Raw genomic sequence first — 20962 nt, 5'->3', positions numbered from 1 at the left:
AAATGAACGTCTTTTTAAAGAATCTCTATATGAAATCGTTTGTATTTCGTATGAAGACTTTTGAAGTGCAATTGAAAAGGTTTGTGAGTCATTCGTTTAATTGTAATTAATTATTTATTTTTACACCATGCATTTAGCCGAAATAGATAAATTAATAAAAGTTTTTATATGGAATCGTTTGTATTTTGTATGAAGAGTTATGAAGTGTGATTAAAAAGGTTTGTGAGTCACCCAGATAATTTTAATTAAATATTTATAAACTCGGTAATTATATATAGCCGAAATATAGATTTTTAGTTATTCATGTTAAAAGAAGAAGGCGCTAGTGTTCCCGAAGGTCCGTCTGCAGTCAGAATTAATATAAACGTTTTAAAAATTATTTTATACTGAAATAAATAAATATACAGGCTATAAGCCTGTATAGCTATAAGCGATAGTTGCTAATTGCGTTCCATCTTGAATTTTTTTAAATAATTAATTACAATTAAACGAATGACTCACAAACCTTTTCAATTGCACTTCAAAAGTCTTCATACGAAATACAAACGATTTCATATAGAGATTCTTTAAAAAGACGTTTATTTCCGGCTAAATACATACGAATGATTTTCTGCCGATGTTAAGGCCCGTATTCATAGCCAGTTTTATAGATGTTAGCCTTAAATTGATAGAAATAAACCTTAAGTCGTAGGCAAATAAACCATCAATCTTCGATTACTTTAATGTGAGATAATTTTTCGGTTTTTTTTCGTTTTTAAGACTAATAATAAACCAACAAACGCTAAAATTAGACCAACAATCATCAGCAAACGATTACGCATCGATTAGGCTTTTTTTTAATTAAAAATAAAATTTTTCCGGCTAACTTAAGGCTAATTTTTCTTTTTTAATTTAAACAAAAATTAAGAACCAACAAACGTTCTAATTAGGCCAACAATCACCAACAAACGACCAACAAACGATTTAAAAAAAAAAAAATTAATAAAGTCGAAGTTGACCGGCTAACTTACGGGAGGTCATCATAAGCGGGGAATTTTGAACATTTCTATTCTCTCTCTCTCTCTCTGTACTTTCTCTCGTCATTTAATCCTCTTACTCCCAATTAAATTATTTTACAGCTCCAAAGTTATCCCTTCTTTCTTTTCAAAGAACTTACAAATTGTATTTAATCTGTGTAATCTGAGAAAGAAAATTATCTTCGGAGGACAAAGGTGAAAAACAAAACGGATGACTTATCTTTTAGAAATTTAGATTGTTGACGGAATAGGAACGTTCGGAGAAACATGTTATGTAAATATAAATTTCAACGTATCTCTCTGCTTGATGATTTATTCATAAACACGTTGAAAATTATTCATGCCTAAACGCCATATAGGCTATATCAGACTTAACCGAGAATGTAAACGCTTATCGTGTTCTTTACAAGAATGTAGATTACTTTATGTTAGAAGCGTGTTTAGGCTTGTGTCGTGAGGCTCTGTTGAAAAAATAATTTTTCTCTCTTATCTCGCGTTTTTTCAAGTGCATCTGTAGAGGAACTGAAAAATTACGTGAAACGTATAACATAGTTACAAAACGTAGCGTTATCAAATTTCAAAACAGATTATGACAATGCTTAAACACATTAAACACGTATAATTATCGTATTACAAGAAGTCATCGATCTATATAATCTAATCTACTTAACCTAACGTTTTCTCAAGCGTAATTTATTACACATCTTTCATACTTGCTATGATAATTATTAAATTATTACTTTTTAATAATAATTAAATTAAAGGTGTAGTACTACAAGTTTATTGTTATAAATGTTAATGATGAATTTGCACCCTTATTTTCGAGTCTTTTGCAACTTGATGATCTGACGTCAAAAATTCTAAGGATATTAATCGCTACGGATTATTTACATCGCGTTGTTGAAAATGTCAAGATCAAGAAAAGAAATTAACTACATACTATTATACGTACATGATTTCAGATAGTTTCAATGTGGTTTAAATTAAGATTTTTGCTGGTTGTTTGCAGATATTAATTTACCTGCAGTGCTATCGAAACTTTTTTCATCCTACTCGCGCCGATATGAAATCGGTTATAAATAATTGCAATTTGCCTACAGCGTATCTTGGCTGGTCTTATTTCTGAGGGACGAAGCTGACGAGGGCAAAATTCCACTCAATTTGCCGGGTGATAGAGGATACGGCTTGCTCGTAGAATCGTGTGTTACGATGTTATTGCTCTGAAAAGTAAAATACTTCTAAACTGTTTGCAATACAATTGTAACCATTTAATCATGTCACAGGAACGATTTAAAATCAAAATTGAACTTTGAAGCGTTCAGAGTGTCAATAGTGTAAGTTAATTTGTGAACAATGGACTCTGATAGGAGCCAATAAAACGTGAATTGTCAACAAATATATTAGACTAGAACTAGACGGTCTCAATATTTCTTCATCCATATTATTCTAATTTCTTTATATCGCAAATGATTTTTACAATTAAAAAAAAAAAATAAACGAGCAAGGAAAGTTTCTTGACATAAGATAAAATAACATTAGGTCTGTTTTTTATTATTAAACTGGCTGCGCTAGTTCAGAGAGTTTATCTTTTTTATTCTATATTGAAAGGAACAGTTCAGCAATAGAAAACAGACCCATAGTCAAAGATTCAGCCTAAAAAAGAACAGGCCTATAGTATTCTATTGTAGCATTTAGGCATCGAAAGCCTGAAATGCTACAATAGAACTTCTCGTTTGAGAACTGAGACTTCCACTAACTCACTCTGGCTCTTCACAAGTTCAAAGTTATCCACTTAATCTGGGCATTACCTGCTGCGGATTCGTATTTGCAACCGAGACGACGGTAGTGTACGCAGGCTGCTGGGAACACGTTCGCATGTGCGTAGGCCAATGCGACTGCTGGCACGGATAATTACAATAAGCGGTGTTCCAGCAACAGTAAAACATCGCTTCCTGTCCGCACTTGGCGCACCATTGCTTCTTCTTGGTCTCCTCGATACATCGGATCTTCTCCTTTTCGATCTCTTTGCGAACTTCCTCGAGCGATCGCAATCTATCCGCTTCCAAACTCGCGCGCATCTCGCGCAGAGTACGATCTGAAATTTATAACGTTTCCTGAAGTGTTTTCACATTAATAATTGACTATCGAACGATTTCGCTAGACAGAAAAGACAGGTATACCTGCGTTATGTTTCAACTCGGCTAGCTGCTGCTGATGCTGCCACTTCATATGCTCGATCTGCATCCGCAAGAAGAATATGGTCGCCTGATAATTGTCAGCGGTGCCATTCTCGCCGTTAACGTTCTCCTGAGCTGCCGCCTTGTACGTCTCTTCCATCAAATGGCCCATTCTCCTCGCGAGGTCGTGCGCATCATGGTGCAAACGCGCGCTGATCGGTCCAGCCTCCGGAGGTATTAGTTCATAAGTCGATAACGTTTCTTGCCTAGCCGGAGAGACCTGAATAATTGCGCTTGCGTCCGACAACGGACGTTGAACGTTTCGTGAATTGGGCGATCTGGGAAAGCTCTTCCTAGCCTTGCTCTCCTTCTTTTTAGGCGAATTATGCTGTCCCTCTGTCGTCGAAGAAAATCTTGTTGGACATCCTTGTTGAGCATCCTTGTTGCCTTGACAGTCGATCGTCGACGCGACCTGTTGCGCGGATTCAGCTGCTGTCCCGTTCACCACGAGGAGTAACACGGATTTATCCGCCATAGGAACGATCGAATTCGTCGATGGAATGGTATGAGTGACACTCGCGTTCGACGCTGTAGAAGGCGATAGCATTATGTCAATTTCGGGTGTGCTCTTTTGTACACTCGACGATTCCTTGTTATTCTTCAACAGCGAAATGGGTTTACTCGAATTCGACTGTTTCTCATTCTCCTTGCTCGCGGCAGCAGTCGTCAATTCTTTCTCCGCGTTTAGCTTGTTAACGATCCTCGTTTTTGGTTTCAACACTCTCTTCGTCTGCTTCGTAACCGCTTTCGAGTTGTCCATTTGGGAGAGTGCCAGTTTAGGATTGATAATATTTTTCAAAAGGCTTTTCTTCATTCGCGCCGTGTCGGACGATGTGGATTCACCCTCCACAATCCTAGGCAAACTTTTTGTAGGCGACTTCACATCGTTCTTCGCTTTTTGCGAATTGTTCTTGCCTGAGTTGCTGGTATTAGGACTTGTGCTATAATTTTCGGCGTTATTATCCGTAACATTTAATCGAGACGTCGATGTCCTCGCATTTCTCGATTTTTCACCTCTTACCGTTTTGTTTTGAGCAACTTCTTGAGGAGTTGACTTAACACTCTCTTGATCTGTTTTCTTATTTAATTTATTAGGACCATCACCTAGATTAATTTGCGAGCTTGAAGTATCCTTAACATCAGCATCTAATTTTTGTACTTTTGGCGATGTAGCTTCGTTCTCCTTTTCATGAGCGTTGCCTTTCGAGTCAGTATCTATTTCGCCATCGGTCAACTCGTCACTCTGTGATTTACCTTTAAGGAAACTTCGTTTTTTCTGGGGCGTCTTCTTCTGAGGTGTGGAAAACTCGGGATTGGGCGAAGGGTTGTTGGGTTCGAGGGGATTGTAATTCGGTAGCATCAGCTGTATCTGCATCGGATCGTTCGGATCGTACTGAACTTTGGGTGGCGCAAACTTAAACTGGCCGAACATAAGCGCGAGCTTTCTGCAGTGCCGAGTGATCTCTCGCACACACTCGTCCATGTCGGTTTTCCGTTTACGGGGGGATGGCGCGGGTGGCTCCTCGGAATACAAGAAGAGATCCTTCGGCGACACCCAGGCGCGATCGTGTTCGCCGAAGAAACGCACGTCTACGTATCCCTGAGAATTCACGCGAGGCATCGCTTTTGCCGGCCAAAACGGGAATCCCTTCAGTTTGGCCCACACAAGTGGATGCGGTCGGCGGCAGGGCTCGATAAACCATGACGGTTGAGGCCTCGGTAAGTTCCGACTATGTGCGTAGCAGTCGGGACACGCCTCAATTTCCGAGACTTCTTGACGCGCTACTTTGATGAGCTGCTTCGCCGCGTTCGTCAGCTTCGACGTGTCTGCGTAAACTCCACCGCCTACAACAGATATCAACAGAGAATAAGCTTGTTTATCTTTAATACTCGATGATTTCGACAGACTTAAAAGCACAGCGAGTTGTCACGTACACGTATTGAACACGATGCAATTATGCTGAATCCATTTTGCATCGGCCATAAACGCATCGGTGCTGCCGTAAAGCTTAGATCGCACATTTGATTCCAAAAGGCTCAGATCCATCGGCTTGATAACGTAATCCAAATAAGTTGGCACCTCTATGAGATCCACCGGTTTGCAAAATGGTTCGGACTACATCAAGAGTAAAAATTAATTAGAAATATATTAAATAAGTAAATGAATAATGCAATAAAATTTCAGTACGCTATAGCACTCGATGAGAAAGGATGTACATACACCAGGATAATCGTGTAATCTCTCAACCACATGTTTGAGCAACATGCACAATTGATCGATGGACAACTGCGCCATGGCTATGGAACGCGTTTCGGCATTTTCCGCTTTTAAGATGGTCGCGCATTCTCCGCAAATCCACTTATTCGAATATGCCGAATATTGAGGTGCCGAATGTACTGAATATGGGTTGCCACCTATACATTTACGATGCCACGAACGAGGACAGGCGGTGCAATAGGCGGCGTCAACCTTCTCCTTGTGACATCGCCAACAAAATCGGTCGTGGTCAGTTTTCACCTTCTTCCTCCTGGTGGCGCTCTCCCCCACGGGAAATTCCTTGCTGAAAATATCAACGTGTTTCTTTTTATATCTAAAATATAACTTTTAGAAATATGTCTGTACTAACCTTAAAGTTTTTCGCTTTCGTTTTAAAACAGGTCCTTTTTTTGTCGAGGAGTCTTTGCTATCTTCTTTTTTAACTTCCTTTTCTTCTTTTACATTTTGCGGATCTGCAGGTGAGGCTAGATTTTGCGTCTCTTGCTTCTCGTCCATCTTACCGTCGTCTTGCTTATTCTTATCAATCGCCAATGGCTTCAAATCACCTCTGTTGTCGTTATTTGTATTATCAGAATCTTTTGTCTGTACGCTCGTACAGTCATCAGTTGACTTCAATGTTTGATTCTCTTTTGCATCGGCAGCTGTGTCGCTCGGCTCATCGTGTCGGTCAACTGGCGGTGAAGCGGTTGATTCTTCCTCGTCCGTTTTTGACTCCGACGTCATATTTACTTTATCTGTGACGGGAGATTTTATCGAACCTTCGCTGCTCTCGTGGGACGCCATTTTGGTCATCACCTTTGGCAGAAGGCGTCTAGTAAAGTCTAGTTGGTTCACCGAAAAAAAAATACAGGATATATAGCTCACAAATCCATATATATAATCTATTTATACAATCATCGTATCATCCATTGTGATATATAGCCAACGGCAGCTATTACCACAAGCTATTAAATCAGAGGGCATAGGTATGTATCATATATTTACTTCAACAGGACTCAGATACGAAGATACGCAGCGGCAATAATACTCATAAGCTTCGTGTCTGCAAGATTACCTATAATGATAACAACTGCTGCATACTAGACACAATTCGGCGGACCCAAGCGGTAGTTTCTAGCGTTCAGACGGGCTCGGTGGTCTGCTGAAAGAATATTAACAGTCTCGTTGCGGTTATCGTCTTTGTGGAAACCTCATGAGGTAAACAGGTCTTTTACCTCGTGGAGATTCCAGATACGACGCTTCTGTGTGCTACTGATTGCTGTTGACTGCCTCAGACACCCTTGAGTGTCTTGAGATCGCGTCGCGAGCTGCCCCGGCGTGGCCTAGCAGATCGCGAACGTTAGTAAATGCGGTATCAGCCTTGAGCCGAGCCGTCGGCGTCGTCGTGTAACGATTATCCGACTCGACTCTCGACTCCAGGGCCCAGAAAGCTCGCCTTCCTCTCCTTGTAGGATGCCAGCCTTACCCGCTGTCGGTGGCGCCACCCCTCGACGGTGTCCCTCGTAGGAAGCCACCGCGATCACGTGATACTCCGCCCCGCACTCCCGCTGCTATCACCGCTATCAGCTATCTTCCGTCTCGTTTCCGTCAACGTCGGTCAGCCCCGCTGACCACCGCTGACGGAGGAGGAGACAACTGTCAACCGTTCACCGTTCTCCACGCGATCCTTCGCCGTGGCGACTCGCGACTCCTAGACTCCTTTGCGGGCACGAAGCTAGAGAATGAACATTTCAGTTAGATCTGTCCCGAGTCCCGACCGCAAGGTGGTTCCGTGGAAACGAGATAGCAGATAGATAAAACAATAGACAATACCGTCATGCCAAAACTGGCCAAAACGTCGCGTTAATAGCTAAATGTCGCGTGGCTCCAGGAGGAATGTCCGACCCGGCGCCGATCGTCGCGCGTCCCGCTCGCCTTCCTCCTCCCAGGAAGCAGCAACGATCCGGATGTGGCGTGGGCTCTCATCCCCGCGGTACCTCGCGTCGGCCTTCTTCCTAGGCCCGCAGCAATGTTCTCGCCGTACGGTTGGCGTTTTCGCTCGCGCATGAATCGACGAATCTATCATGGAATCGTCAGGTTGCCTCGATATCGTAATCGCGAGACGTTTCCCTCGTTCGCTCAGGTTAGTCAGGTCGGACATGACAAGCCGAAACCCCGTCGCCGCACCGCTACTTGTCATCCAGGTCCAGGAGGTTATGTTATGTGACCGCGGTCACGTGGGGCGCGGTACCATAACCTAACCTCTTTCTCGCCCTTTCTCACTCTTCCTCGTCCTCTCTCTCTCTCTCTCTTTCTCTTCCGTTTCCCCACCGCGGCGAAGCGATGCGATATGCGAGTGACCGAAGCGATATGCACGGTGAACGATGCGGGATGCGGATTATGTTATGGATCGCGTAGGGATGGTAAACAAGTCGCACAACAGCTGTGACTTTATCTAGTCACGACCGAGATAAATGGGGAACGTCGCGGTCGCTGGAATCGAGGTCGCTCGCTGAAGTGTGAATTTTCCAGAGGAGAGATCGAGGCCAGCGGGGCGAATTATGCCTCGAGGATCCTCTCGTGACAGTTTGACGGAGCAGCGGACTGCTTAGGTTATGTCATTCCGTCAAAGTGTTCGTATCTCATCGAGAGACTCGTCGGCCGTCACGTAGACTCCCGGGAGCCAAGGCTATAATGGGCGACCACATCGGCGATAATATATTAATCCCGCAAGTCGACAATGTCGTGTTGGTCGACAAGAACGATGGCAATAACAAGAGCATGGATGGGACGCTGTGCATCAGCGGCCACCACCTCATCCTGTCCTCCAGGCAGGACGACGGCCAGGAGCTTTGGGTAGGCGTCGATAAATTTATTAATTTTTCGACGCGTATAGATAATGTATTAATAGACAGAGTGCACTTGCAAAATCATAGAAGAAAACTATCTATCTTTATATCTTTTTTGTTTAATTATTGGATTTAAACATCTTACTTTAAAAGAATATATATTATAAAAATTAACATTTTAATTTAATTGTTTTCAAGTACGCTCTTCTCTTTGAATCAATTCTTAATTTCATTATATTTCTCTCCTTTTGCCAGCTGATGAACAGAAACATTGACGTCGTAGAGAAGAAACTGAACGCTCAGAGCCCGGGCGGTAGTATAATATTGAAGTGCAAGGACTTTCAGATCCTTCAGTTAGATATCGGTTCTACTAACGATTTAATCAATGCCATATTATCCATAGAGAAGCTAATATCCCTAGGTAATTTGTTGATATCCGCGACATTGCTCGACAGCGAGATATAATTATCTCTTATTTTTGCAGATCAAACTCTACAATATCCATTCTTCTATCGACCACAGACAACCAATAACGTCATAGTACAGATAGAAGATGGATGGACAGCGTTTGCACCTGTCTCCGAATGGTCCAGATTGTTGGCGGCTCACGGGGACGAGTGGCGTATCAGTTACCTAAACAGGGATTACAAAGTTTGTAATTCGTATCCGTCGGCGGTCATAGTGCCACGTCAAGTAGACGATAAAGTTGTAATAGCTTCAGCTGGCTTTAGGGACGGTGGAAGGTTCCCTGTTTTATGTTACAGACACGAAGGAGGGGTAAGTAATATATATTACTTTAAATTATACAATAACATCTATTTAACTATTTTTATCTTATTGCAGAGTATACTGATGAGAAGCGGTCAGCCGTTATGCGGTGCTACTGGTAAGAGATGCAAAGAAGATGAAAAACTGTTAAATGCGGTTCTAGGTCCTGGGAGACGTGGGTACGTATGACTAATATACGACTGTTCTTAAATCGCAGGTATTATTTTTAGATACTCATCACAGTTATTGAATTTTATGCATAGTTACATAGTGGACACAAGATCGGTCAATCAGGCGCAGAGTGCCAGAGCCAGAGGCGGAGGCACGGAAATGGACGCGGCTTATCCACAATGGCGAAAAGTACATAAACCAGTTCCTCGGCCGCACGATTTGGCCGATAGTTTCTACAAATTGATAGAGGCTTGCAACGATGTCAACAGTTCCACTTCGCAGTGGCTGTCGAAACTGGATAGCAGCGGATGGCTGACCGCTGTGCAGAGCGCTTTAAATGCTGCTTGCGTCACCGCGCAATGCCTGCATCAAGAAGCCGCGGCTGTACTGGTGCACGGTGTGTTTATACAGCAAACATCAATAGCATAATATTTAAATAATGTTACGAAAGTATATCGCGTTTGTCTACTCTTTTCCTTCAAGATTAATGATCGTGTAATGACAACGTTATAATTTCGGTTTATAGGCAGCACAGGTAGGGACTCTACGTTGGTCGTAACCAGCTTGGCCCAGGCAATACTGAATCCTGATTGCCGGACGGTACGAGGGCTTCAGGCACTCATAGAGCGCGAGTGGTTGCAAGCCGGCCATCAATTTTTTAGTCGGACCCGTTGCGGAGCGTATCAATCTTCAAGCTCGCAAAATCCGACGCACGCGCCGACCTTTCTGCTTTTCCTCGATTGCCTGTTTCAGCTGCATCATCAATTCCAATTCAGCTTCGAGTACACCGCGGATTTGCTCATCAAGTTGTATAAGCACGCCTATTCCTCGAACTATGGTACATTTTTAGGTATGTGAGGCATTAATTATGTTACTTTTACTTTTCTATATCATTTAAATTATATTTTTATTAAGACTCTCGTTTTCTCATTGTAACAATGAGTTATGACCAAACACGTAATTTTTTTTTTCTGCACTTGCATACGTACGTACGTAGAAATAATTCTGTTGCAAGCCACTATACGAGATTAGATAAATCGGTAAAATATAAATTAAATTTACGTAATATATACATAATAATATTTGATCTTAGAGAATATTATGTATTATATATGATCTTTTTTTAATTTATAATGAATTAAATACCAGCTATTTATCATTATTGCTTACTTATCGTTATACATGTATATTGTTGTTTGTTCAGGTGATTCGGAAGCGGAGAGGATAAAATTACGGCTGTCCGAGCGAACCTACAGTTTATGGTCGTACATGAATCAACCGGACGTTTTGGAACAGTGGATAAATCCGTTGTACGAACCGAATCCGGGAGTGATTTGGCCCAGCGTCGCACCCATCAGTATTCAACTGTGGAAAGAACTGTATCTCGCGCATACGAGTGCAGCCCCGTGGGACGGCATGCTCTCCTACGCGAAGCAGATCAAGCAGAATCACACGGCGGTGCGCAAAGTGGCCGGACAGCTGCAGGCGCAGATCAAGCAGGCGTTGGAGGAGATCCGATCGGATCCGGACATGTCGCGGGGAGACGCGGACAATCAAGAGGATAACCATCCCCGTATAGCGCAATTGAGCCTAGAGTCTCAGAGTACTTGATACAGATCGTAGAGGCCGAAGAAAACCGAAGAAATCTGCGCTGCAGATTCAACGATCTTGTCAATATGCCTTTAATTATACAATACTAGTTGGTCCGCAAAGATCAACGGGTCTTCACGATAACCTGCCACGAATGCTGAAGCCTTCGTAATAAATTCTCGGTGCAATTCTTTCGACTTCTCGCCGAGATGAAGAAGAGAGTGTCTATTAGTTTAAGAATAGGTCTGCGATCCATGGATCGTATTATCGTTGTCAATATAGATTTGCATATTGCGTATCATGTAAAAGGTATATCTGTCACATCACATCAGTCAATATTATAAGTCACGCGATTTTCTTCTATATATAGTAAAACTCGCATTACCAAAAGGGTTCTATCAAGTTCTATTTAAATGATTTAAACGAGACGAGATAAATTGTGATATTTTTTATTTCACGACAAATGCATAATTTGTATTGTACCATGAAACAGAATTAACAAGATATTACACAATATACATATATATATATTATATACAAAAGAAATTTTATATATAATATATATATATATATATATATACAGATATATAAAATACTATATACATATATAATTTATTTATCCACCAAAGTTAAAGTAATATAAACAAATGAAAATGGACTGTATATTGTAAATCTATTATTAAAGAGCGTAATTGCGAGGGTAGGACTTGCGAATTTTTCATTCGAGCGTACGGAGAGAAGGAAATCTCGCTCGTTCGGGGGTACGGACGAGTTTTTACCGTTATTCGGGAAGGATGGCGGGAGGGCGGTGGATGAGCGAAGAGAAGGAAAGAGGAGGAGGGGAGGGCTAAGGGCAGGATTGTTGCCGCTGCCGTGGTAAAAGGGGGAGAGAAGGCTGGAGGGGAAAGCGCGGCAGGTGTTCACACACAAAGAAACTGAAAGGGAATCCCACGGCCATTGGCTCCGCCACTCAGGAATGCATCAAGTTTCGTCAGCGTTCGCGGTTCGCGATCGAATATACATGCACGTGTACGCATTCTCTTAATGTAATTGTGAGACAGGAGTAGAAGGTACGCGCGCGCCACGTTGAAGCTGCCAAGTTCGGGGAAGACAAAGGATAAGTCGACGTCGACCAAGGTGTATGGAACTTGAAACCAAACTTCAAAGAAAAAGCGAATAAAAGCGATCAACGTTGCGATTTTAATCTAAGTAATCTTAAACGGAAGTTTAGCATCGTTTGCGTTTTTAATGTTCCTTGAAGGCCCCAAGATTGCGTCTCTAAGCGTAAACACGATTCGCGCGGGCTTCGAGCGGCACGCGAGGGTGAGAAGAGCGGTACAAGTTTTGAGACCGGTATAATTTCCGTTGAGTTCGATTTCCGACGCCTTACCCCCACGTTTCCGTTCACCGCGAACAAACAGGGAAAATTTGGAGCGTTTTGTGGAGCGCGTCTATCGCTTGGGAGAATGGAGATCCAGAAAGAGCACTCGATCGTGAAAGAGCGTCGCGAAAGAGTCTCCGAGATTTGGCTTCGGACGCGTAAAGGAGTATCCCGAAGACTAGATCGTCCTTCCGACGCGTTCACGACGCCATTTAGGCATCACGTCTTGGCGGCGGTGGCGGCGGCGACACGGGCGAGCGCGCGCGGAGATTATTATACCGGTTTCGAATCTGCGCGATGGAGGAGATCCGTGAGAAATCGCGACCTCGCGTCTGCGACCGTTACCTCGTGATACCGCTGCGTAGCTTCGAGCCTTTCTCTATTTCTTTCTCTGTCTCTCTCCCTCTCTCTCTCTCTCTCTCTCTCTCTCTCTCTCTCTCTCTCTCTCTCTCTCTCTCTCTCTCTCTCTTTCTCTCTCGCTCTTTATCCTTTCGTCGATCCGTCTCTCATTTACCTCACGATATCACTTCCCAGAAGCCTCGGGAGAAGAGAAGAACAGGTGTGTTGGTCCACACACGCGAGCGCGCACGCGCGCGCGCTCTCCTCGCCTCAGCCACAGGTCCAGTATCCTTGGATGAGTGTGGATCTAGTCACGCATATAATCGTGAAACGTGGACTGAATTCAAACCCATCCAGGGCCGCTGGACGGGCGTATCGGACGGATCCCACGTTGCCGAACTTTCCCTCGTCCTCCGGAAGCGCGCTCTTCTCTCCTCAGGACCGATCGCCGCGGAAATTTCCTCGTCCTCGTCCTCGTCCAAAGAAACACAAACGTCGTCGACGGAGCCGGAAAGCAGAGTGATGCGTCCGACGGGAATGGCATTAGCGGCCTCACTCCGTAGTAGGGGCATTCTCGGAGAAGGGGCCCTGTACCGCCGTTCTCTCTCTCTCTCTCTCTCTTTCTCTCTCTCCTCCCCTCACCTCCGTTCGGGATCGGTCAGTCTCTTTTCGTCCCGTGGTCCTGAGCTCTCTCCCTCCCTTTCTATCTCCCGCTAGTCCCGCTCGCAGGCAGGCAGTTACCGTCCGTGAGGCCCTTAAGGAGGGGCGAGAGAAGGGACGCTTTTTCCCAAGGCGTCCGGGGATCACAACAAAGAAAGATGCGATTTTCGAAGCGAAGAGCGGAGAAGCGAAGCGACCGCGAAGAGACGTTTCTGGACAGCAGCCTGAGAGCGGTGGTAAAACGTCTATCTTCCTCTCTCTCCTTTCTCTCTTTTTCTCTCTCGTTATTAGAGTGGAGACGTACATACATGCACGTATATATACCGGAAGGCGATGCCGTATTCTTGAGTAAAACGCGTTCGCTCACTACGCTTCCGCGAACCAGCGAGATGAATGCCGGATTCTTCTTTTATCAGCTCGCAAAAAGAAAGCAGCGTCCCTACGTAGACGTCGCATTACGGCCGCTGTAAAGTATCGAATTCGACGGACGCGTTGTATTTCGAGCCTCGATTTCGAAAAACCTGAGCACCACTGTGCCCCAGAAGAGCCGCTCTAACGGCGGTTGAGAATGTCCTCTTCTTACCTGAAATGAACGAATGAATTACCTGAAAATTCACAAAGAATTTTGTCGTCACGATGATTTTGAAGAAATGCACTTGGAAATCACTAGAAATATCATGGTTCTCGCCTTGATTTAATTTTGTAGCTAAAAAAAATGTTAGGAATAAAAATAAATATTAAATATTAGGAATCGGAATTAGAAATAATAATTAAACGTAACGCACAATGGAAAAGAATAAAATACAAGATATAAATATAGGAATATTTCTACATTTAAGACCCCCGCACAATGAAAAATATAACCCTTACATATCCTAATATTTAATATTTATTACAGGAATATTCCTATATTTATATACCCTAACATCCATTCTTATTTCTAATATGTGCTCTATTGTGCGCAGGGCTTTAACGAATACAAACCTCGTGGTTGCTAAAAACGCAAGATCGCACATTTCCTAGCTGCTTGGAAAAGAATTTTATTCTCTCGCCTCGAACATTTCTCTCGCTCTGCAAAATTTAAAAATTTGAGAAACAAACGAGCTTATTAATTTATATTTTACAGTTTGAAACTTAATTAGAAAACGTAGGATTTCGGCTTGTCTCAGCGGGGAGTGTCGGAGGAGTCCAGAAGCTCTACAATCCAGAATTCTCCAGAACGAGATTCTCCAGAAATGCAATGCAATTTGAAAGAGTGGCCTGGCAGTATCCCTTTTGTTCGCTCTAAGGCCCTTTTGTGGGCGATTCCTTTATGCTCTCGGATATATTCGCGATAACGTGCATTGTTGGCGAATTCACAGGTACGGGGCGCCGATTGTGTTGCGCAACAGCGAGCGTGTGCGTGACCTTGAACTTCATCTTTCCTTTATCTTTCTCCCGCAGCATCCTGAGAGAAAAGCCAGCGCGCCGCAGCGGTGGTTCGTTTTCGAGATGCGCCGTCAATTCCCGCGAAAAATAACGTCGGAGAAGCTCGGGGGGCCTCATCCCTTTCCTCGGATAAGAAATCCAGACGATAATGCGGTGCATTTTATATACTTAATTTAATCTCAATGAATTTATATCAATGTTCAAGAAACAAAAAAAAGATAATTTTTTCTCCTTCCAAGTTTTCCTTCGCTTATCTAAACTATGCGTATCCGAGGATGCTCCGCAGTCTTTCTAGGAGACATTCTTCGGTGCTCTTCCGATTTCGAGCGCGTTATTCCCTCGCCGCAAACCCTCGTGGTAAACATCGCACAGGAACGTTAGGCATCTAAAATCCCGGTTGTGAACCGCTTGAGATATTAGAGGACCGCTGGAAACCGAGGAAAAGGAAACTCGCGATAAAGAAAAGAACAACACGTTACAGGTAGTCGTAAATGGAGAATGCCAGGAACGTGTGTATCTGTTGGCGTCGCGACACAATCGTCTATTTTTTTTTTCCAGAATAATTCACGTGGACGTCCAATTAAAATTGTTTTTGGAAGAAATGTTTTATTCTGTATGTTAATAATAATTCGAGAAACGCGCAAGAGAGACACACGTGACTAACGACAATGAAAAATAACATTGAAAGAAATAAAAAACGATCAAAAATTATTTAAATTAATTGTTCATTAAAATTTCTCGAATTAAATTTGAAAATTGGTATTTCAAAATTAGAGCCATTTCTAGAATAAATTTGTAGAGAGCAGTTTGTTAGTATAAAAGTACAAACAAGGTTCACGATTTATGGTGCCTCCATTTTGACAGGAAAAATCGGAGCACCACTGTCGAGAGACCTACGGACGCTTTAAAGACGGTTGGGAATAGAGAGAGGAAGAAGGAGGGCGAAATGCGAAGGAGAAGGAGGAGAAGGAGAAAGAACGTGGTTAGGTCGTGGAAAGCGAAGGGGAAGGAGCGAGGTGAAGCTCGCAATTGTCGTTTCCATAGTGATTTATACCTCGTGCTCGTGAGCCCGGCCCCAGGAGCATCCAGGGAGTATCATCCCAAAGGCGAAAAACCGGACCGGTACGAAACCGATCCGAGAACGCGACTCGAGCGCGCCCTATCGGCGATACGACGAACTATCGAGGAGCAGCGCGCACCGTCGGACTGAAAACTGTCGAGAAAATTCTGAACTACCGACCGATGATATAGCTATAAAGTTTGCGAGAGTTCTCGACACAGATGGCGCTGGTGGTGGCAAATAAATAAGCGACCTTCTTCTCGATTTATATCCTCCTGATATTTTTTCGATTTTTGAGAGTTTAGACTCCGGGACTCAAGATTCTACGAGTGCTCGGTAATCATGGTTCTTGGAAATTTTTCTTGGAATTTTAGATAATGCAATCTTTTGCATCAATTATGTCAATTCTTCTAATACTTGATCGATGTTTCGAGCCCGATGTTTCGCGATTCGAAATTCCAAATTCTCAGAATATTCTTGGAATTTTAGATAAATAGGTATCACAATTGTCTAATTAAAATTACGTATATTAATTGTAAATGTATATTAACCATTATTCACATAATGATTTATCTTAAACAAAATTCTAATCACCACTTTTTATTTATATAGGACATTAATTGTGAAAAAAAATTGCTGCTGATTGAACGTTAATCAGCAATCTAATAACGCTTATCTAAATAACATTTACACTATTTTGTTAACGTGGATAGAATTATTAACTTTTTGTTGTTCGAAATAAAAGATTAGAGATTAAGGACGATGAATTCTTATATAGCCAAGAAATTTTATCTCAGCAATTGTGCCAGTTGAATTAATCGTCGACCAAGTTAATCGCTGACTCGAAGTCTCATTCCAAAGGCACGAAGAGCACGCGAGTCAACTCTTTTCATCTATATATCGACGTGATATATCGGGATCAAACTTCTCTTTTTCAAGAGTCTATCACAATTACTGCTATCGCGGACAATAAGCGGGTTTTTAATTGCCAAGTCGCGGTGAACTTTGACGAAATGTCGATTACAATTTTTTTAAAATATATGATTTACGTTTGTCGTTTTGACCTTGCAGAAGGATCTGCCCATTCAACGGATGCAGCAAGCAAAACGGATACAGTAAGGACGCAGCGGCTATTCTAGGACGGAAGTGCACATATACACGTGCACGTTTAACAGCCGAGAGCCGAGTTCGTCGCTCTCCGCGATATATTTACGGTGCTCTCTAAAACTGTCTCGTGTCCACGCAGGAGCCCAAGTTTCACCTCGGACATCGCGAGTCCTCCTGGTTTTTGTTTTCGTTTCCCCTCACCGCGCGGATCGAGGTAAGCCTGGAAGAATATAAGAAGCGAACCGCGAAAAATGCAAAAAATCTCTCAACGATATATCGAAGGACGTGCGTAATAGGTAGCTATAATCCTTGCAGGTTCAAAACCGATTATTGAAGCCGAGGGCGAAAAAGGGGGGAAAGGATTGAACTTTATAACGTTCGCTCCAGCGTGATTGGGTCGGCTGCGTACGGTCGGTTACGCAATCTCATGACCCTACATAGTCGGATAAGCGTGACGAGCGTCAGCGACATAGGCGGCGTGCTCCTGGGACGGGCGTAAAACGGGTACCCACCGAAGCTATAAAAGACCGGCCGTTCTGAGCAGGCGCTCAGTCAAGCCGAGATCGTTCGAGGGAGTTCCATCGCCAACTCCGTTCAAACGGCCGTCAGGAACGTATCGCAAGCAAGCAAATCTCGCTACGAGTCTCCGTTTCGTCATTCGTCAAGATGGTAAGGACCTTAACCTCTTTCACGATCGTAAATTCTGTTCTCCCTTCTTAAAACCGTCCTCGTCGATCGTCTCTGCCTGGCGTCGTGGGCAAGTGCGACGACTGCGACGTAACGACATATTGGCGAGAATCGAAACCGGATCTTTTTCGTTGACGAGCGACCCGGTATATCAAGGTGTACGATTGTAATATGTGTGTCTCCCTTTGAAGGGAAGCGTGGAGAGAGAGAGCGCGCTGTTATTGTTGTTCGAGAGATCCTATCAATCTTAATCTGGTCGAAGCAGCGAATTTTATCTAAGGATGACTCTTGCCGATTGGCACGAGTAACGTCACCGCGAGCGACGCTCGCGATTGCATTACGTTGGTGCTACTTTTAGAAGCAAAAATTTGCGCGACGCAACGCGACAAGCTCCGCTGTGGCGAATGGTTTCTCTGTCGTTGGGCGGCGACGGGAAGAAATCTTGTCGGGCTTTTACGGGAGACTAAGGGCCGGAACACAATACAAAGGTACGGGCAAAAGGAATAGGGAATAGGAACAGAATGCATTGATACACGGCTTTCAATAGGTTGAAAATCTACATTCTGTTGCTATTCCCCATTCCTATTGCCTGTACCTTTGTATTATGTTCCGGCCTTAAGGGGATCCTGGAGGACCTGGGGCAACCTGGGGTGACGGCCGAACTCCGACGGGAAAGCAACCTCATCTGAGCGGAATTAAAAATATCGATAACTTTGATCATTCTGTCCTTATCCAACGAGTTCCTACGAGATATCTGTCCTTGTCAGATTGGCAACGCCATGTACACTGCGTGTGTGTACGCATGCATGAAATCTGCGATCAGCGAAAATATTTCTTATTAGGCTTTTAATCTTAGTTTCAATGATTCAACGCTGTTCTTTGATCTAGTCCGATTAGTAGGGTACTTTCGATTTGTACACGTAAGCTATATAATTCGTATATTAAACGAAAGTTTCCATGAAGCGATGGCTTTAGGTACAAAAGGTTAGGTACACCAAGTATCAAATATAATTTTTTCAATTTTTTTAAGTTTTTAGTCTTCAATTTACCGCTCCATCCATCATTTCTCTACGTACTTTAAACGTGTTAATGAGATTTCAAATCTGTAAAGCCAATTCGAAGAAAATCGGACACCTATAAATATCAATAATTGCCGTTGCTCCACGATCCCCCCTTAACGGCTATATTCTTATATTCCATCTCTGCCGACCCTGGAACTTCCCACGTATATGCATATATTATAGTCAGCATTGTGTTGGCAGAGATGTATTAGTTAGATGACGGAGTACGTTCTCCGTTTTAAATTATCTGTAATCATTATGTTAGAAGTCTATTTATAAACTTTACATGCCATATATTTTTATATACGTGCATGTACTCTGATACGCATTTTATATGTGTATATATTCTAATGTATATATTTTTCGTGTGCAATTATTAAAGTAAAATTGCAAATAGAATTTTGTCATCTATTATGAATGAAATCTAAATTATAAATATAAATTATAAGTTTAATCAATTTAATGTACGATTTTTAAGTGTAATATTTTTTGCAGCGTGAATGCATATCCGTCCACGTAGGACAGGCAGGAGTACAAATTGGAAATGCCTGCTGGGAGCTGTACTGTTTGGAGCATGGTATCCAACCCGATGGGCAAATGCCGTCTGACAAGATACTTGGGGGCAATGATGACAGTTTCAATACCTTCTTTAGCGAAACCGGTGCCGGGAAACATGTGCCGAGAGCGGTCTTTGTCGATCTTGAACCGACCGTCGTAGGTGAGTAATGATATTACGTTACACAGAAGTTTCCTTAAAACGAGCGACAACCGGATGACTGAATCTCACTCACCAATGTTCTTGCAGATGAAGTACGTACGGGTACGTACCGGCAACTCTTCCACCCGGAGCAATTGATAACCGGCAAAGAGGACGCCGCCAACAATTATGCTCGCGGCCACTATACGATCGGCAAAGAGATAGTCGATCTCGTTTTGGATCGCGTTCGCAAGCTGGCGGATCAATGCACGGGGCTCCAGGGTTTCTTGATCTTCCATTCGTTCGGCGGCGGCACCGGGTCCGGTTTTACGTCCCTGCTGATGGAACGACTGTCGGTGGACTATGGGAAGAAGTCGAAACTCGAGTTTGCGATTTATCCGGCGCCCCAGGTCTCGACGGCCGTTGTCGAGCCGTACAACTCGATCCTGACTACGCACACCACCCTCGAGCACTCCGACTGCGCGTTCATGGTGGATAACGAGGCCATATACGACATTTGCAGACGCAATTTGGACATTGAACGCCCGACTTATACAAATCTGAACCGCCTGATCGGCCAGATTGTGTCCTCGATCACGGCCTCGCTGCGTTTCGACGGCGCGCTCAACGTCGATCTGACGGAATTCCAAACAAATTTGGTACCCTATCCCAGGATTCACTTCCCCCTTGTCACCTATGCTCCCGTCATATCAGCGGAAAAGGCCTATCACGAGCAGCTCTCCGTCGCCGAGATAACAAACGCCTGCTTCGAGCCCGCGAACCAGATGGTCAAGTGCGATCCTCGTCATGGAAAATACATGGCGTGCTGCATGCTGTATAGAGGCGATGTAGTGCCGAAGGACGTTAACGCGGCAATTGCGACTATCAAGACCAAGCGCAGCATTCAATTCGTTGATTGGTGCCCTACCGGTTTCAAGGTCGGCATCAATTATCAGCCGCCTACCGTCGTTCCCGGCGGTGATCTCGCCAAGGTGCAGCGTGCAGTCTGCATGTTATCCAACACGACGGCGATCGCAGAGGCTTGGGCGCGGCTCGATCACAAATTCGATCTGATGTACGCGAAGAGAGCCTTCGTGCATTGGTACGTGGGCGAGGGGATGGAGGAGGGCGAGTTTTCAGAGGCGCGAGAGGATCTCGCCGCCCTGGAGAAGGACTACGAGGAAGTCGGTATGGACTCCGTCGATGGCGAGGGAGACGGTGCGGAGGAATACTAATCATCAAGATTCTTACTTCTGTCTATTCGTATTTCGTGTATTTATACTACGACGCTTGCCACTTATTGCTTAAGCGATTTTTTTTTCTTTACCTGATTTTATAACGCAATCTGAAGCGATCTATTGCGAATTTTTTTTCTTTATCTGATTTTATAATGCAATCCGAAGCGACCTATCGCGATGTAAACTTTTCCCATTGCTCCCTATCCGATCTCCCCCGATTTGATCCTTACACATATGGAATCTTCGACGAGAGAAGCGTATTCGCTTTTTTACAATTGTCACTTGGTATCGTTTTGAAGAAATAACTACTGAAAAATATAAGCACATCTAAAAATACTTTCTCGTGTATTTTGTTGTAATATTATTTATATATTATATCAACCATTATACAATAATAGATTGCATTAATATACGTC

General features: G+C 43.5%; 3 protein-coding genes across 3 annotated transcripts; 2 read left to right on the top strand and 1 right to left on the bottom strand.

Annotated features, from left to right (window-relative positions):
• Nucleotides 1-1311: 1311 nt before the first annotated feature.
• Nucleotides 1312-7756, bottom strand: Zmynd8 (Zinc finger MYND-type containing 8). Its single transcript, XM_071710597.1, has 9 exons — nucleotides 7344-7756; nucleotides 6746-7245; nucleotides 6586-6672; nucleotides 5881-6352; nucleotides 5475-5814; nucleotides 5189-5369; nucleotides 3197-5098; nucleotides 2825-3111; nucleotides 1312-2236 (listed from the first exon to the last, which is right to left on the bottom strand). The coding sequence occupies exons 4-9, from the start codon at nucleotides 6321-6323 to the stop codon at nucleotides 2111-2113; spliced, it is 3279 nt and encodes a 1092-aa protein (XP_071566698.1). The 5' UTR covers nucleotides 6324-6352; nucleotides 6586-6672; nucleotides 6746-7245; nucleotides 7344-7756; the 3' UTR covers nucleotides 1312-2110.
• A 154-nt stretch (nucleotides 7757-7910) lies between these two features.
• Nucleotides 7911-11591, top strand: LOC139774988 (myotubularin-related protein 9). Its single transcript, XM_071710604.1, has 7 exons — nucleotides 7911-8366; nucleotides 8615-8780; nucleotides 8844-9136; nucleotides 9203-9306; nucleotides 9391-9695; nucleotides 9825-10148; nucleotides 10503-11591. The coding sequence occupies exons 1-7, from the start codon at nucleotides 8205-8207 to the stop codon at nucleotides 10907-10909; spliced, it is 1761 nt and encodes a 586-aa protein (XP_071566705.1). The 5' UTR covers nucleotides 7911-8204; the 3' UTR covers nucleotides 10910-11591.
• Nucleotides 11592-17372: 5781 nt separating this feature from the next.
• LOC139775045 (tubulin alpha-1 chain) lies at nucleotides 17373-20962 on the top strand. Its single transcript, XM_071710716.1, has 3 exons — nucleotides 17373-17532; nucleotides 19107-19329; nucleotides 19417-20962. Exons 1-3 carry the CDS (start codon nucleotides 17530-17532, stop codon nucleotides 20541-20543), a joined length of 1353 nt encoding a protein of 450 aa, XP_071566817.1. The 5' UTR covers nucleotides 17373-17529; the 3' UTR covers nucleotides 20544-20962.

This window comes from Temnothorax nylanderi, unplaced genomic scaffold (assembly GCF_030848795.1).
Source record: "Temnothorax nylanderi isolate EJ_2023f unplaced genomic scaffold, tnyl_v1.0 TNYL_tig0091_pilon, whole genome shotgun sequence".
Classification (NCBI taxonomy): domain Eukaryota; kingdom Metazoa; phylum Arthropoda; class Insecta; order Hymenoptera; family Formicidae; genus Temnothorax; species Temnothorax nylanderi.
Note: the sequence above shows the minus strand (reverse complement) of the source record. Positions and strands in the feature narration are given on the sequence as shown.

Coding starts and splice junctions, on each gene's coding strand:
- Zmynd8 (XM_071710597.1), bottom strand. CDS start 6,323: ATGACCAAAATGGCGTCCCACGAGAGCAGCGAAGGTTCGATAAAATCT. Junction 3,112..3,196: donor CGAGTTGAAACATAACGCAG/GTATACCTGTCT, acceptor TATAAATTTCAG/ATCGTACTCTGCGCGAGATG. Junction 2,237..2,824: donor CAAATACGAATCCGCAGCAG/GTAATGCCCAGA, acceptor TTTACTTTTCAG/AGCAATAACATCGTAACACA.
- LOC139774988 (XM_071710604.1), top strand. CDS start 8,205: ATGGGCGACCACATCGGCGATAATATATTAATCCCGCAAGTCGACAAT. Junction 9,137..9,202: donor GTTACAGACACGAAGGAGGG/GTAAGTAATATA, acceptor ATCTTATTGCAG/AGTATACTGATGAGAAGCGG. Junction 9,307..9,390: donor CTAGGTCCTGGGAGACGTGG/GTACGTATGACT, acceptor TTTTATGCATAG/TTACATAGTGGACACAAGAT.
- LOC139775045 (XM_071710716.1), top strand. Junction 19,330..19,416: donor TCTTGAACCGACCGTCGTAG/GTGAGTAATGAT, acceptor ATGTTCTTGCAG/ATGAAGTACGTACGGGTACG.